The 15,809-nt window shown below is 41.7% G+C and overlaps 1 protein-coding gene across 2 annotated transcripts in view; it reads right to left on the bottom strand.

Annotated features, from left to right (window-relative positions):
• USP6NL (USP6 N-terminal like) overlaps positions 1-15,809 on the bottom strand; it is a 1,161,829-nt gene that overhangs the window by 124,862 nt on the left and 1,021,158 nt on the right. For both annotated transcript variants that reach the window (XM_078676738.1, XM_078676728.1), the window contains exon 13: positions 7,786-7,938. In XM_078676738.1, coding sequence (XP_078532864.1) covers positions 7,786-7,938 — 153 coding nt within the window. The remainder of the gene's footprint in view (positions 1-7,785; positions 7,939-15,809) is intronic.

Raw genomic sequence — 15,809 nt, 5'->3', positions numbered from 1 at the left:
GGGGGTGCATAGAAAGTCAGGATTACTGTCTTTTTCTCGGTGGTGGTTAGCCAAGACGTTTGCATGGATTTGGCTAATGTTATTGTTGTTGCCATCGGCAAACCAGGTTAAATGGGAAGGTGTGAAAAAGCTCACACCTGAACGAGGCAGGAAGTTAAAGGTTATGTTATATCAAGTTAACTTTAGTAGATGTTAATAGCTGCATTGATAAGCGCTAAGGGAATTTAAAAAGGTCACAATTGCAAAATTGGTGTACAGTAGGAGGTAGATAATTGTTTTGGTTAAGTTATGTGGGGGCCGGACATTTAGGGGTGGGGTTTAGGTAAATATAGGTGAGCAACTTTTGCATAGTGAGTTTTTAGTTTCATAAGGCGGAATGCCCAGGGAATGTGTGTGATGTGCACTTGTTTAAATAAAAGCGGCTTTTCTCACACAAATTGTGTCAATGGACTGTGTTAGACCTCTCACCCATTAACAATCTTTCCTTCATTTTGGGCGTTATATGTAGCACAATCCTACTAAAAGTAACAAGGAAGTCGAAAAAAAAAAACTAGACTGCATATGTAATGTTTCAGAATTACTACATGAACAATTAAAAGACGCATTTATGGTCACACGATTATAAAAAACAATATACAAATATGTAACCAATACAAAAGATAAAAAGAAAGAAATCACATTAAATCTGATTACCACTCTGTAATTATAGTTAGCATTCCCAAATAGAGGAATTCCTCGGTTATTAGCTCCCTAATAAAGTTCCACTCATTTGATGAATCACCACAAAACTTTCCAGACCTATAACATTTTCTACATTTTTAGATAATGTAAATTTTTGTGGTGCATCAGTAAGGGATGCAAAGATAAAAGTGGGACCCATAACTAGTTTTTCCACCAATGGATTTTCCATAGAATATTGTATTGGATGTAGCGTGCAACCGGCTGAATGGATTTCCATGAAACTTACATGGATTGTACACTATGGTGCAGAGATTATGCTTTTTGGCTACTGCAGTTAAGTAGGGTAAGTATTTTGTAAGTTATACGGCATTTACACGCAGTGATATCTGTCACTGATGTACTTTTGCGGAATTTCACAAACTTGTGTGAAAACTACTGTGGTACATGGTTGAAACATATTTAAAATATATTTTAAAACATTAATTCCCTTAACTATTACCACTTTATTGAATTGGAAATATGTAGGAACCTACTACTTACCTATATCTAAGGCCCTAGCATGAACATAGCCAAAGTGTAGTAAAAACAATATGGCTTCCTTTTCATTCTCTAAAAACAGCCATTGCCCAATGATATACTGACTTGTCATAGCCATTTACCACGGTATACTGCAAAGTTATCACGGTATACTGTGGCCCAAAGTGTATCTAAGGCCTAGGTGTATTATTGGATTGCGGGACCTTTGGGTCACTCATGGTGTTGCATAGGCAATGCAATACTTAAGTCAAATTTACAAAAGAACACAAGGTCACCACGCATGGCCCTGCGGTGATTAGTAAATCTGGAGAAGCGCAATGCAGCGCAATTCACTGTTTTGTGATATTCTCCACACCATAATCTACATTGCTGCAAATTTTCAGATACATCCGTACGCCACACCACTGTAGCAACTCCACCATACCCTATTCCACTCTACATCAGTCCACTCTACGATATTACACTGTATGCCACTCCAGTCTACATCACTCCACTGGACACTACTTCACTCTATGCAATTCTACTGTATGCAGCTCCACTCTACTCCACTGTATGCCATTCCACTAAACACTCCACTGTATGCTATTCTACTGTCTGCCACTCCACTGTACGCCCCTTCATTCTACGCTGTTCAACTGGACCCCACTCCAATGTACAACACTTCACTGTATGTTATTACACTCTACACCACGCCACTGTACACTCCATTACACGCCACTCCACTGTAAACTACTCCACTATACATTATTACACTCGACTCCACTCAACACTCCGCTCTACGCTGTAACACTGTACACAACTCCACTCTACGCTTCTTCAGTATACGCCACTCCGCTATATACTACTCCAGTATATGCTACTCCACTCTATGCCATTCTACTCTATGTCACTCCACTCTATGCTATTGCACTGAAAGCCACTCCACTCTACATCACTTGAATGTATACACTATACTCTACACTATTTCGTGCTACGCTATTCGATTGGACCCTACTCTAATGTCCGCTATTCCACTGTGTGGTATTACACTCTACCCTATACCACGGTATACCACTCCACGGTACGCTACTCCACTATACACTATTACACTCTAAATTCCAACGTACAAATCTCGGCTCTACGCCACTCCACTCTATGCTATTCACTGTACACCACTCTACGACAGTCCACTCCAAGCTATTACACTGTATGCAACTCTACGCCTCTTCAGTGCACGCCACTCCGCTATATACTTTTCCACTCTACAGCATTACACTGTATGCCTCTCCACTCTATGCTATTCCACTGTATGCTACTCAACTCTATGTCACTCCTGTCTACCCCACTTCATTCTAAGCTATTCCATTGGACGCCACTTGACTATATGCTATTACACTCTATCTCATTTCAGAATATGCCACACCAGTATACACACCACTCCACTTTACGCTAATTCACTTTACACGGCTTCACAGTACGCTACTGCACTACACATTATTGCACTCTGTGCCACTTCAGTGTACGCCACTCCAGTGTACGCTATTCCACTTGACGCAACTCCACTGTACTCTGCTCCACTCTATATAACTCCACTCTACAAAAATCTACTACACTCTATGCCACTATATTAGACTTTACTCCACTCTATCCCCATACACTCCACTGTCCAAATTTGCACTCGCCTCTATGCCCGTACACTCTATTGTATAGCACTGTACTCCGTTCTACAACAGTTTCCAACACTGTACGGCACAGCACTCCAATCTACTGTGAGACGCCATTCCAATTTATAACAGTTTCCTCAATGCTACGCCTACTTCAATACATGCCACCCCACTCTATGCTAATCCACTGTACCTTACTTCAATCTACATCATTCCACTACACCCCAATCCACTCTATGCTATTCTACTCTATACCATTCCATTATTCTACACTCTGCTGTATGCTACTCCACTCCATTCCACACCACTCCAGTGAACGCACTCCACTCTACGCCGCTCCATTGTATGATACTCTCCTCCACTTTATATAACTCCACTCAACTCCACTCTATAAATGTCTATCACACTTCATGGTACTCTACAACATTAAACAACACTCAAGCTCTGTACAGTCCACTGTCCAACTCTATACTCGACTCTATGTGCTTCCACTCCAATGTACAACACTCTATTCCACTATATATTACTTTTCAAATATGACACAGCACTTCACTCTACTGCATGACACCCACTCCAATGTATAACTGTTTACTACCTACACTACACCAGTACACTACACAACACACCAATATACTCTTTTGTACTTTATTCCACACTAAGTTACACCATTCCACTCCACTGTATGAGATTTTACCTCACTCTATGCTACTATACAATAATCCACTATGCAGATCCCGTTTCACACACTACTTTATTCAATGCTACAACACACTACTACACTGTATGTCAATCTGGTGCTTTGCGCCTGTCTATAACCCTTCGTTCCACTGTACTAAGCTGTATACGACTGTACAACACTCTACAAACTCTAGTCCATTATATGACACTGTACACAACTCTTTGTATGCAACACTGTACTCTGACACAGTACTCCACTACACTGTACGCCACTCCAAGCCACTCAATGCCATACTCCATAAATCTGTATGCCAATCCACTGTACCACACTCTACAGCACTGTACTGTACACCACTGCACGCCACAAAAATCCACTAGACTGTATGCCACTCTACTGAGGTCTACAACACTTTCCAATACTGTACGACACCCCACTCCACTGTACAACACAGTACTCTAATGTATGGCACTTTACTCCACTGCGTGCTACTCACTCCAGTACAGTCTATGACATGCCACTCCACGACACTTTATACTATTCCACTCCAGTGTACTCCACTCCATAATACACTACTCTATTATATTTAGCCCATTCTACACCACTTTACTATACTCTGCTCTATACCACTCCACTGTTCGAAACTCTACTCCACTGTATGCAGCTCCACAACACTGTACTACACTCTACTCCACTCTATGCCCATCCAATCTACACTACTGAACTACACAGTATGGCACTCGTTGATACGCCACTCTGCTATATGATACGGCACTCCACTTGACCATAATCCACTCTATGACACTCTACTTCACCCAAACTCCACCCTATGACACAGGGCTCGTAAAATCTAAAAAATTGTACTAGTCCTGCAGGACTAGTACCTTAAAAAATGTCCTCGACTTAACTGCAACCTACTTGACCTCCGTCTCTGAAAGCGGAGCAAATGTGACAAGATAAGATTTAAAGGCATCTTTATTGCTCATTAATTTTGTGAGCAATAAAAATGCCTTTAAATCTTGTTATCTTGTCATATTTGTTCCGTTTTCACAGACAGTGGACAAAAGTTGGTTTGTTTTCCTACTCGCCAGAAAGGGCGAGTAGGAACTAAAAACAGCTCGACCTTGTTAAATTTAGCTCGACTATGCGAGCAGTCGAGTGGAATTTTTGTGCCCTGTGACAGACTACAAAACCCTACTTTAAGGTCAACACGCCATTCCACTTAACCACTCGCTGCTCCAGTCTACAATACTGGTCTCTGCTAAATGAGACACCGTGAGCCCACTCTATATAACACTTTACTACACTGTATGACACTACTCCACTCAACTAAAATCTACAATATTCCAGTCTATGACAACAGACTTTACAGCAGTCTCCTCCACTGTACGAACTCCACATAACTCCACTTGCAACACTGGAATCTAAGAATTGAAACACATTTAACATAAATACAAAAATAAAAACATTGAAATTCAATGTAAAAAACGAAGAATAAAGCTTAGTTATAGTTAGGAAAACGTATTTTCCCTATAAACTATACCACCTTTAAAAATTCTAAAGTTATGGTTATAACTTTCATTTACAATTTATCCACCACCTTCGAATTATTGTAAGTACCAGACCTCGTTACACACTCTTTTCAGATCACTAACCAAACAACATTAAGGGGCTGATTACGAGTATGGCGGTCCAATGACCGCCGTATCGTCAGTGGAGGTCCAACTGCCGCCTCCTCATCGGTCCGACCGCCCGATTACAAGCATGGCGGTCAGACCGCCACCACTGCAGAATCTTGGATCCTGCAGTGGTGGGGAAAGCAGTGGGCTACGGAGGTGGTGCCGATGCAGGCATTGTTGTGCTGATTATGACTTGCCTTTCCGCCAACCTATGCATGACGGCCAATCCACCTTGTAAAGGTCGCCAGAAAGGCAGGGAAAGGGCCCCAAAGAGTGCCCTCTGGAGTTTTAGCCCATTGGCATTGCGGCTGGGGGCTCATGTTGTGCCCCCCATGCCTGCACTGTAGCGCGTGCACTGTGTGCCATGGAAGACATGGTGCATGGCAACAGTGTGCACACAACAGCGCAGGTGCTGCAGTGGAGCAGCATTGCCTTCAGGCTCTCTCTGTGAGCTGAAGTATGTCACCGCAACAAGACCACCGCTGGCACATTTCCAGTCCTGCAGTAAACTCCAAATGTGGCAGTCGGGATGCTGCCGGCTTGCCGGCGTTTTCCTGACCTCAAACGCTGCTGTCTGGCGGACCAACCCAAATGTAGAATTCAGGGCCTAACTATAACTCCCCACTCTGCCTTTGCTATTCTCACAAATAATGATACTCCATTGAACAACACTACACTATACGGGATGCTCTGACTCTACTGCACGACACTACACTCGTCAACACTGAACCATACAACACTATACTCTAGTGAACTCCACGCTATGCCACTACACTCAACCACACTCCATTTCATGACACTACAGTCGACAACACTTCAATGTACAACACTCAGCTCTACTATTCGACACGTCACTGCACTTTGCAACTCGCCGCTCCAAGACACAACTCACCACTAGACTCTATAACACTTTACACCACTGTATGCTACGTTACTCCATTCTACTCGACTCCATTCTATTGCAAACTAAAACACTAGACTCTACAACTCCTTCACTGTACTAAACTGTACTACACTCCCCGTTACGATACTCAAATCAATGGCACTCCACACTCCGATTAGAAACACATTTTTATAAAAAAAAAATATTAACCACTGACATACAATGAAAAAAAACAAAGGTTAAGGATAATTTATAGTTAAAAATACCTTATGTATTTTTCTATACAAACCCAACTTAAAATATGCAAATATTAAAATTTTTAGTTATAATTATAACATTAAACTATAATTTATACACCACCTTAAAATTTCTATAAGTCGCGCACCTCCGAACACAGTCTTGTCACCTTACTCGCTACTAAAAAATTAACTATAAGTCATGCCTTTTCCATGCACTGTTTATACCCTTGCATAATACATCACTTATAGCATGTGAAATCGTCATAACATTCATAAAAACACTTCTAACTTCTCAAATTACATTACATTATTTGTCACAACACAGTGCAGTGGCGAGATATAGTTAGTGTTGTCTGGTTAGCGAGTTGAAAAGAGTGTGTGACGAGGTCCAATATTTCTAATAATGTGAAGGTGGTAGATAAATTGTAAATGAAAGTTATATCTATAACGTTAGAATTTTTTAAGTTTGTGTATATTCGATTAAACTTGTTTTTTTTTGGAAAAATGTGTTTTCCTAACTATAAATATATATATATATATATATATATATATATATATATATATATATATATATATATATATACACACACCCCACATCTGATTCTCCACACCATGAACCGGACACCGACACAGGGAGGTTTCTGGAAATAAAGTCTTTATTCCACCATATATATATATATATATATAGATATATATATGTGTCTGTGTTCAAATGATAAAAACGAATGTTTAAAAGCCAAAAAACACTAAATACACAATAACTTGTGCCCCATCAAGCACTGCGTATGACCTCACATCACTCATGACATGGTAAAATGATATCACTGATGACATTTTGCCTTGGTACCAAACTGGCAAACGGTAGAAAAAGCTTCCTTGGCCAATCAAAAGGCCCTACATTTTTTTTTCCATTTTTCGATACTGCAGGGCTCCCGCTGGATCATACGTCCAGAAATAGCTAACTTTTTCTGAGCGTTAACCTCTTCATGCCTAACACAAGGCCCTATTTAAATGCTAACAACTCAAAAACAACTGAACTAATTTACACCAAATCCCAAAAGCACGCTTGATTGCGTACATGGGGAAAGAATTTAAGACATCCTTATTCTAACATTTGTAAAACTTTAGGGCAATTGAGGAAGTTGTGCCTTAATCAGAATCAGCAGCATAAAATCATTACTTTTATTGTGACTTGTTATATTGCGCATGAGCTACTCCAAAAATCATCAGTTAGATCAACCCTTGCAAGCAAGTCTTTCGTTAGCTGGGCTCTGTGCTGCTAAACACAAGTGAGGTAAAAAATGCAAAATAGAACATCTAGAATTGAAAACTGCTGAAAAGGCAAAACACAACACAAAATGTGTTCTTCTACACTTAAAACAACATATAAAATACACCAGATGGCTGGACAGAGAGTACGGATAAACAGGTCAGCTGTGTCTCTTACCTTGTGGGGGTAGGTCCATCTTGGCACGTTTGAGTTCAGACATAGAGTTCTGTAGCTGTTCTATGACAAAGTCATCTTCAAAGTAGAAATCCTTGGCTAGGTTCTCCTGTAGAAATTCTATCAGTTCCTCCATGGACAACTTCATTAGATATTCTGCTCACAGATAAAAACAAAGTACCAAGAAACGTTGTAAATACAATTTTATAAAGTCTACTTGTGCTGTAATTTACTGAAGGAATTTATTAAAACAGTTATGGGGCAGAGTTAATACATGGTATTGTAAATGCAGACATTTCAAAATGAAGAAACTGCAGAACATTAGAAGTGAAAATATCCTTAATCTAAATAAGGGATATTTATTTACATTAGACATCCAATGTCTTAATTAAAAACAGGGTAGTGGCAGATTGAGATTATGTACTAAGGACTTTTCATTATTTGCAATATTTACATGGCTCCATGTTTGTGTGTGGGGTTCATATGAGAATCGACAATGTGCCAGTGCCACTCAATGTGGTATATGCATTCATTGCTGCCAGTTCCAGATTATCCATCTACTGCACATACTGCCCCCTGCTTACAATTTGATGTGCTTTCCAGTACAGCAATTGTTACAGATTTTCCAATGAAGGCCTCATTTTGATTAAATGCCGGCTCACATTTCTAACCCTAGGCACTAGATTTCATTTGGGGGAGGGGGGAAGAGGTTCAATATTTGCCATCCCCCATTCAATCCACATTTGCCACAAGACTCCAGTTCTCTGACAAATGGCACAATCTTGCATGTTCCCTTTAAATCCTGCGATCTCATATACTCGTGCAATTGTTTATTTCACCAACAACAGGATCAACATTTGAGAGATGCATTTCTTGGATAGCATTTCAAAATAGCAACTTTAACGTACAGCTATAGTTCTTCAATTTGCATCAGTAACTTGACATGTTGGGTAAAAACTGATTAAGGTGTGACTGCAAGAATTGTACTTCATTATTAGAAATTTCGCCAAACATAATTAGATAAGGATGTTGGCTTGAAGCCATTTGGTGCATCTAGCGTCTCAGATTTTAAATGTCCTGTTTACCCTGGGATGAAACAAGTTACTTACCTGTAACTACAGTCCACCAGGTTTGGTGTCTGTCATATATTCACATGCTTAAATCATTCCCAGTTGTCCTGGTTATATTCAACAGCAAACAACCATAGAAAAAAAGAAAATAAACAGTCTGAGTTCGGGTAGCACATCTACCTGAATTTAAATGTACAAATGTCTGCTCTGTTCAATTACTTTCTATTCCACTTCCCCAGTGGCCACCATAACACAGATTTCTAAGCGCAAGTTTGAACTGGAATAAGGAAAAGGAGAGCCCCGAAGCAGATGACAAGCAAAGTGTGTGAATCAATTAAACATGTTCACGCTGGAGACCTCTTGTTATATGCAACTTGTTTCTTCTCATCCATGGGTATTTGATCCTTCTCTTGGAGGGACACCCCAAAACATTACATCTCCTGATGAGGCTGCCTCTTTTTTGAGCCAATAAAGGACTGCTTTCCCTACCCTGAAAGGTCTTTCATACAATTAAGATGAGTGAACAGTATAAACAAATGTTAAATAAATGAAGGAGAGCAAGAAGTAGGCTTTCATTAACCAAAAAGATTGCTGCAAAGAACTGCTTGTCCTACAGCAGACTCCCTTGCTGACTCCATGTCCGGGAGGTAGTGCTTCACGAATATACTGGGGCTTTTTAATGGTGGCCACCACTGCCGCTACTCTTCTTGGGGAATGTGCCGAGTTTCAGTCTGAAAGAGGTCTGTTGGCTTTGTTATGGCAAAATTTAATTGCTGCGGTAATACATCTAGTGATACCTTACTTTTATTTGGATAGCAGAAAAAGACAGTGAGTGCTGGTTTTAAAATAAAACTATTAGGAAAATTAAAATACATAGGGATTATCACGAGGAAGGTGAAAAAAGAATAGTCGACACGAACAATGGCAAGTGCTTCCACAATTCAATATGTGTGACTGCACATTTCCTCGTAAAAGGTCATACTGACAATGACCTGCAGTGGACAGTGATTGAGAAGATAACCACAAGTACCAATAGGCCAAACACTCTTAGAACATGAAACAAGGTGGGTGTACAGATTACAAACGAATGTTGCCGGGCTCAATGACTTAAAATGGAATCAACTCAATGCCTTACAATAGTGTTCCTTCCCACTGTTTGGTAGACGAGTTTGTCTGACACCCGACATGAAGGTAGTATTAAGTATTCTATCGATTTGGACTCTGGCTGTGAATATACTAGTCTTCCAACAACCACTGACATATTATGACATTCAATTAACAGGTCCGACAGTTGTACGAGAGGTTTTCCCTCTTAACGAGCTATGAGTATCCCATACAAAACACATATCTCCATGTGATACTACAACAAACATAATCCAATTCCACAAATGTATTTTTTGTGCAATGCACACCTGAACATGAAAGATTAACAATAGGGAGCCTTTTCTAAATTTTCAATAATTCACGCATTGCTATTATGAATTAAACTGGACATTGAACATGGCCATTTTGTTGACGACAATTCCCAGAATGCAATGGCAAGCACTCTTCATTCATCTAATGTGGAGACTGTCCACTTTCACATGAGAGAATCATATTATGTAGCCTCTCCAATAATACAATGCATTTGGTACTTTCAATGAGGGGGGCACTTGACAAGGATATAATTTGACCTTGATCCCCACAAGTCAGTGCCACACTTGCACAACTGTTCTGGGGCGATGACAGTCGTACATAGATGCCGGTATCAAATTCAATTAATCGATCTGACTGCATTTCCCATGACACCCAATGCTGGTCAAGATGAAACGTTCATGACGCCTCACTCTGAGGAAACATTTGCTTCAAAAAGGAGTACTGATTGAACCGAACGACGTCACTCACCAAGAGCAGGACTGGGAGATGCTAGGGATGACTGTCGCTAAGCGCAACATCGCTATGGTGTGGGGGTCAGATGAAACGCCTACGCTCCGGAAATGGTGCAAAGATATGTACGAGGCAATGATAGCCGAGAAGGCGGTCTTTATTCACCCTGGTTGTCCCGAAAATGGGAGAAGGTATGGGGAGCATGGAACAAGTTTAGAAGATATATCTGTGACCCACCAGATCTAGAAGCAGATGATGTATCCCCATAACAGGACTGTAATACCGGAGGGGTCGGGGAGGAGGGCTTTATGTATTGTTCGTTCCAAACTGTTGATGTGAGAATGTATAGAGTTGATTTGATGTTGTGCTCTGATTGCACCCACTCGTATATATCTTATGAATGTAATTTTGCCCTGATTTTCAAATCAATAAAAAATATATATATAAAAAAAAAAGGAGTACTGATCAAACCATAATGGGCAGACCAGAAGAAGTCGGGGGGCTTTTGGGTGTTAAAAGGCCACATGGCACACTTGTTGACACGAGTAGAATAGACACTGCTAACCAAGTTAGTAAACCTCAATGATGCTTGTGGGCAGCACATTTGACAGTTAGCCTGCTCTCCTTTTTTTCTCGCCACGAAAAATGTGATGACTGCATTATTAAGGACACTATCTGAGCATGTGCACCGTGCTTGACATGAACTACACAGTGGTACATGTAAAAGAACTATAAAGAACAAAGGGTTCCAATGTACCTTATTTCATCCATTTCAGTAACAATGCAAAATTAATGTCTCTAAAATGACTATAAATTGTATATATTATTAACACAAAAGAGGAGTATCACCACAAGTACCTTAAAATAGGTTCTAAATGGGATGTCAGAAACGAAAACAAAAGGATAGTGCCCTTTTGTTAGAAGACCCCTCACTCGCCAACCTGGTTGGTGACATGCTTCATCATCGGGGTCCCAACCTGACGGCCGAATGCCATCAGGGTGTGCTGCGACACCGGACTACAGTGGAGCTGGTTTTTTGAGTGAAAGGTGCAAAAAAAAGTGATGTTAAAAATTGTCCTAGTATAACTTGTTGGAAAAAACTTTATTCATAAGCTACTGGACAATATTAAAAACAAAGTGGAGATACTAATGGGTAATAATGACCGTGAGTATCTATGTGATAGTAATTAAAAAGGGTCTACATGTTTCAACCTGTTAGCGGTAAATCCCAGGTTTTCGTCGGGACCAGAAAAGGAAAATGTATTTATTTATTTAAATTTATAATGCGCAACAGCTACCCGCAGTGGGTTTCCCGGCGCAAGTGAAAGACTGGAGAAGAAAGGACAACACGGCAGTACCATGGAGCAGAAGCAACGGCCTTTATATTGTTAAAAAAGCATGGTTTTCAATTTTTTCCGGAAACAAAATAGGTTGGTTTCAGATTTCAGAGCAATTGGAAGCGCGTTCCAGTATTTGGGACCTAGATGGAAAAAGGCTCGACCCCCCATCCTTGCAAGTTTGAATCTTGGAACAACAAAGTCGCAATTTGCGGAGGATCTTAATGTGCGACTAGGCTTATACGGTTGAACAAGACTCTGCAAGTATTTTGGGGCCGTGCCCTGTTTAATTTTAAAGAGATAGCACAGGGCTTTAAATTTTATGCGGCTAGAGATCCTAAGCCAATGTAAATCTCGAAGAGCCTGAGAGGCAGATGATTTCCTCGGGATGTTAAGAAGAAGTCGGGCCGACGAATTTTGTACAACCTGAAGCTTATTAATCGTTGCTACGTCGGCACCGAGGTAGAGGACATTTCCATAGTCCAGGCGAGAGGGTACTAACGCCTGGACTACGGTTCTCCTAGTGGCATGGGGCAGCATCCATAGAATTTTCTGGAGCCAACGCAAGATAACAAAGCAGATGGCAGCCACCTTGGTGGCCTGCTGCCTCATGGAGAGTTTATCATCGATAAGGAATCCGAGGTTACGAACCACAGATGTTGGTTGTGAAAGGGGTCCCATATCACTGGGCCAGTGTTGTGGACCCCAGAGATCTTTATGCTTCCCCAAGATGATAACCTCGGTTTTATCACCGTTTAGCTTGAGCAAATGCCTCTGCATCCACTCAGCCATACGAGATAATCCAAGCTTCAGGGTCGATACACTGTTACTCTCACTGCTGGAAAGAGAGAAAACTACTTGGGTGTCATTGGCGTATGAAAAAATAGTCAGCCCAGCATCCTCCGCAATGGTAGCCAGGGGTCTAACATAGATGTTGAACAATAGGGGGCTGAGTATGGACCCCTGCGGGACACCATACGCCGATTGACAGATGTCAGAAGTGGCTTTTGTCGAAAAAACCTGGAAGGTGCGCTCACTTAAAAAGGAGGCAATCCAGGCTAGCGCAGAACCGTCTACTCCCAGGGACCGGAGAGAGCTCAAAAGAATGGAATGGGACACGGTATCGAACGCCGCGCTCAAATCCAAAAGGATGAGTGCTGATGTTTCCCCGCGGTCGATACCGTGTCGCAAACTCTCCGTCACCCCCAATAGGGCCGTCTCAGTGGAGTGGTGCGCACGAAAGCCAGACTGGGAAGAGTGTAAAAATCCCGAGCTTTCCACAAGATAGTTTAGCTGGATATTAACATGTCTTTCCAACACTTTTGAGAGAACAGGTAGCAGAGATATAGGACGAAAATTCGCAAGGTTGGACGTGTCGACTCCGGCCTTTTTTTGTAGAGGAACAACCATTGCGCGCTTCCAATCCTGGGGCATAAGGGACTCAGTTAGAGATGCATTTAGGAGTCTCATAAGGACTCGTCGTGGCTCAATATCCAGTAACTTTAAGAATTTGGCAGGTACAGGGTCACGAGGAGAACCCGATCTTATACTGTTCAGGCAAGAAAAAAACGAGAGGTCGTCAAACAGTTGCCAGTTAGTAACCTTTGCTGTTGGGAGTGATTGTTCCATCCCTTCTGCCAATTCCAACTGATGTTCATTAAGAGTCGAGGGAGCGCTCATAGAATGGTATATGCGCTCAACCTTGGCAATAAAAAAGTCTGCGACAGAGTTGCATTGAACTTCGTCCTGAGCTGGAGGTGTCGGGACAGTATCCGCTCCTGTCAGTTTTTTAACAACAGAGAAGAGAGTACGTGAGCAATTTTGAGCTTGCGTCACAGTATTCACAGTGTAGGCAGCTTTTGCATTTCTGCATTCTGAATATCGCTTTAGAGCCTCTTTATAGACGGTCTTCTGTAAATCAGAATAAGAGTGCCTCCATTTCCTTTCTAAGGCCTTGCATTCAGTTTGTAAGGCCTTCAAGTTGGGAAAAAACCAAGGAGCCGGGGAGCGATGTGGCCTAGAGAATTTCGGGGTTAAAGGAAGGAGGGTGGTTACAGCATTAGTGAGCCAATGAGACACAACCGTATTCAATTCCGTAACTGAAACAGCACTATCTTCGGGGCGGGTATTCAAAAGGTGTTGGTTCAACTTTGTAATATCAAGTTTACCCCACCGATGAATTAATTCGCCCTTACCACCGCCATTCCTAACCAGATTCTTTGTGTAAGGTAAGGAGAAGTGGACAGCAAAATGGTCGGACCATTCCAGCGGGCGAGCACTCTGTGAACAATCAAGCAGAAGATTGGAAAGAATAGGGTCCAATTGATGTCCAGCAGAGTGAGTGGGTCCAGAATTACACAACGAAAGGTTGAGAGTCTCCAGATCCGATAAACGCTTGCTGATGGTACACAAGGGATCTTCTAGATGTATATTGAGATCACCAAGAATGGTGAAATTAGCTGCCTTAAGAAGTAAGGGGGCTATGCTCTCAGCAAATGAAGATATCCAAGTGAGAGAATTGCCAGGAGGACGATGGACCAAAAGGCCCGATAAGGTAAACTGTGGATTAATTGTTAATTTAAAATGGATGGTCTACACACACTAACGTGTACCCAGTCCTAGATTCCTGTGGCCTTGCTGCAAAAAGTTGCAATAGGCAGCCTCAAAAACCTAAAATAGGCGAGGAAAAAAGACCCGTGGGAGGAAAAGGAAAAACAGTCACAAACAAACGGAATACGTGCCTGTAATGCAGTGTAGGTTCTCACATGTCTGCATGCTTCAAGCGAATCCCATTCAGAATGAGTATGAAACAAATATCGTGCCTGGCGTTAACACATGCTTGTATTATGGCGATACAGTGCTGGCTGACCGTATATCATTGTCAAGGGGTGCTATAATTTAGCCATCTTCACGAGCTCACATAGTCACACTGATCAATAATGGTGTAATTGGTGGCTGTGGTCTACTTTTAATCAGAGTCACTCGCACAAAATGTATAGGCAGGGTGACTAACAATACTCACAAACATTAGAGTGAGTGGAACATAAATGCATGCATTTGTGATTGTATCATAAAACAAAACGAACTGTCATAGGGAGAGATCTTACTCCTGTTGAGGGTCTCAAATGCTTCATGGGGGCAGAGGAAAGGCTGTTCAACGGTAAAACATATTCTGTGGTATATGAACAGAAGGTCAAAGAACATGCCAGAAAAGGAACACACATGAACGGGGCCCATTACGAGCTGGTATGCGGTGTGTCAGAATAACTGGGCTTGTTACCATTGCAAAGCTCCATGTGCGCGAAAGGAGCGCGTTATTCAGGGTTTGAAAGAAAAAACGTACAGTTTCGCTGAACAACGAGGTCGGTGTACCTACGCCGGCATGGAGAATTAAAGCCAAAGCTTCCGGGTGTAGGCGGGGCTGCGTGAGGCATGCGTAGTGATCGTCACTAGGCAACCGTCTGGGACGCCGGTATGGTGGTCCGGCGGTGCCAAGAAGACTCCGTGAGTGTGGTTAATGTAAAGACACTGGGAGGGAAAGGAGCAGACTAAATGTCCCTCTAAGGGGTTGATTATTGAATAACAAACGATATCCACTCCACCACTTCATTGCACTACACATAGTCTTTCACGTTTAAGTGCTCCTGCGTAGTTCGTTTAGTCGTAGCAGGCACCTTTTCGTAGAGAAAACACCAAGGAGTATAGAGGGAAAACCAAACTACGACGCCCTCCACTCAATACATCAATACACATC

This window comes from Lissotriton helveticus, chromosome 1_1 (assembly GCF_964261635.1).
Source record: "Lissotriton helveticus chromosome 1_1, aLisHel1.1, whole genome shotgun sequence".
In the NCBI taxonomy this organism is placed as follows: Eukaryota; Metazoa; Chordata; class Amphibia; order Caudata; family Salamandridae; genus Lissotriton; species Lissotriton helveticus.
Note: the sequence above shows the minus strand (reverse complement) of the source record. Positions and strands in the feature narration are given on the sequence as shown.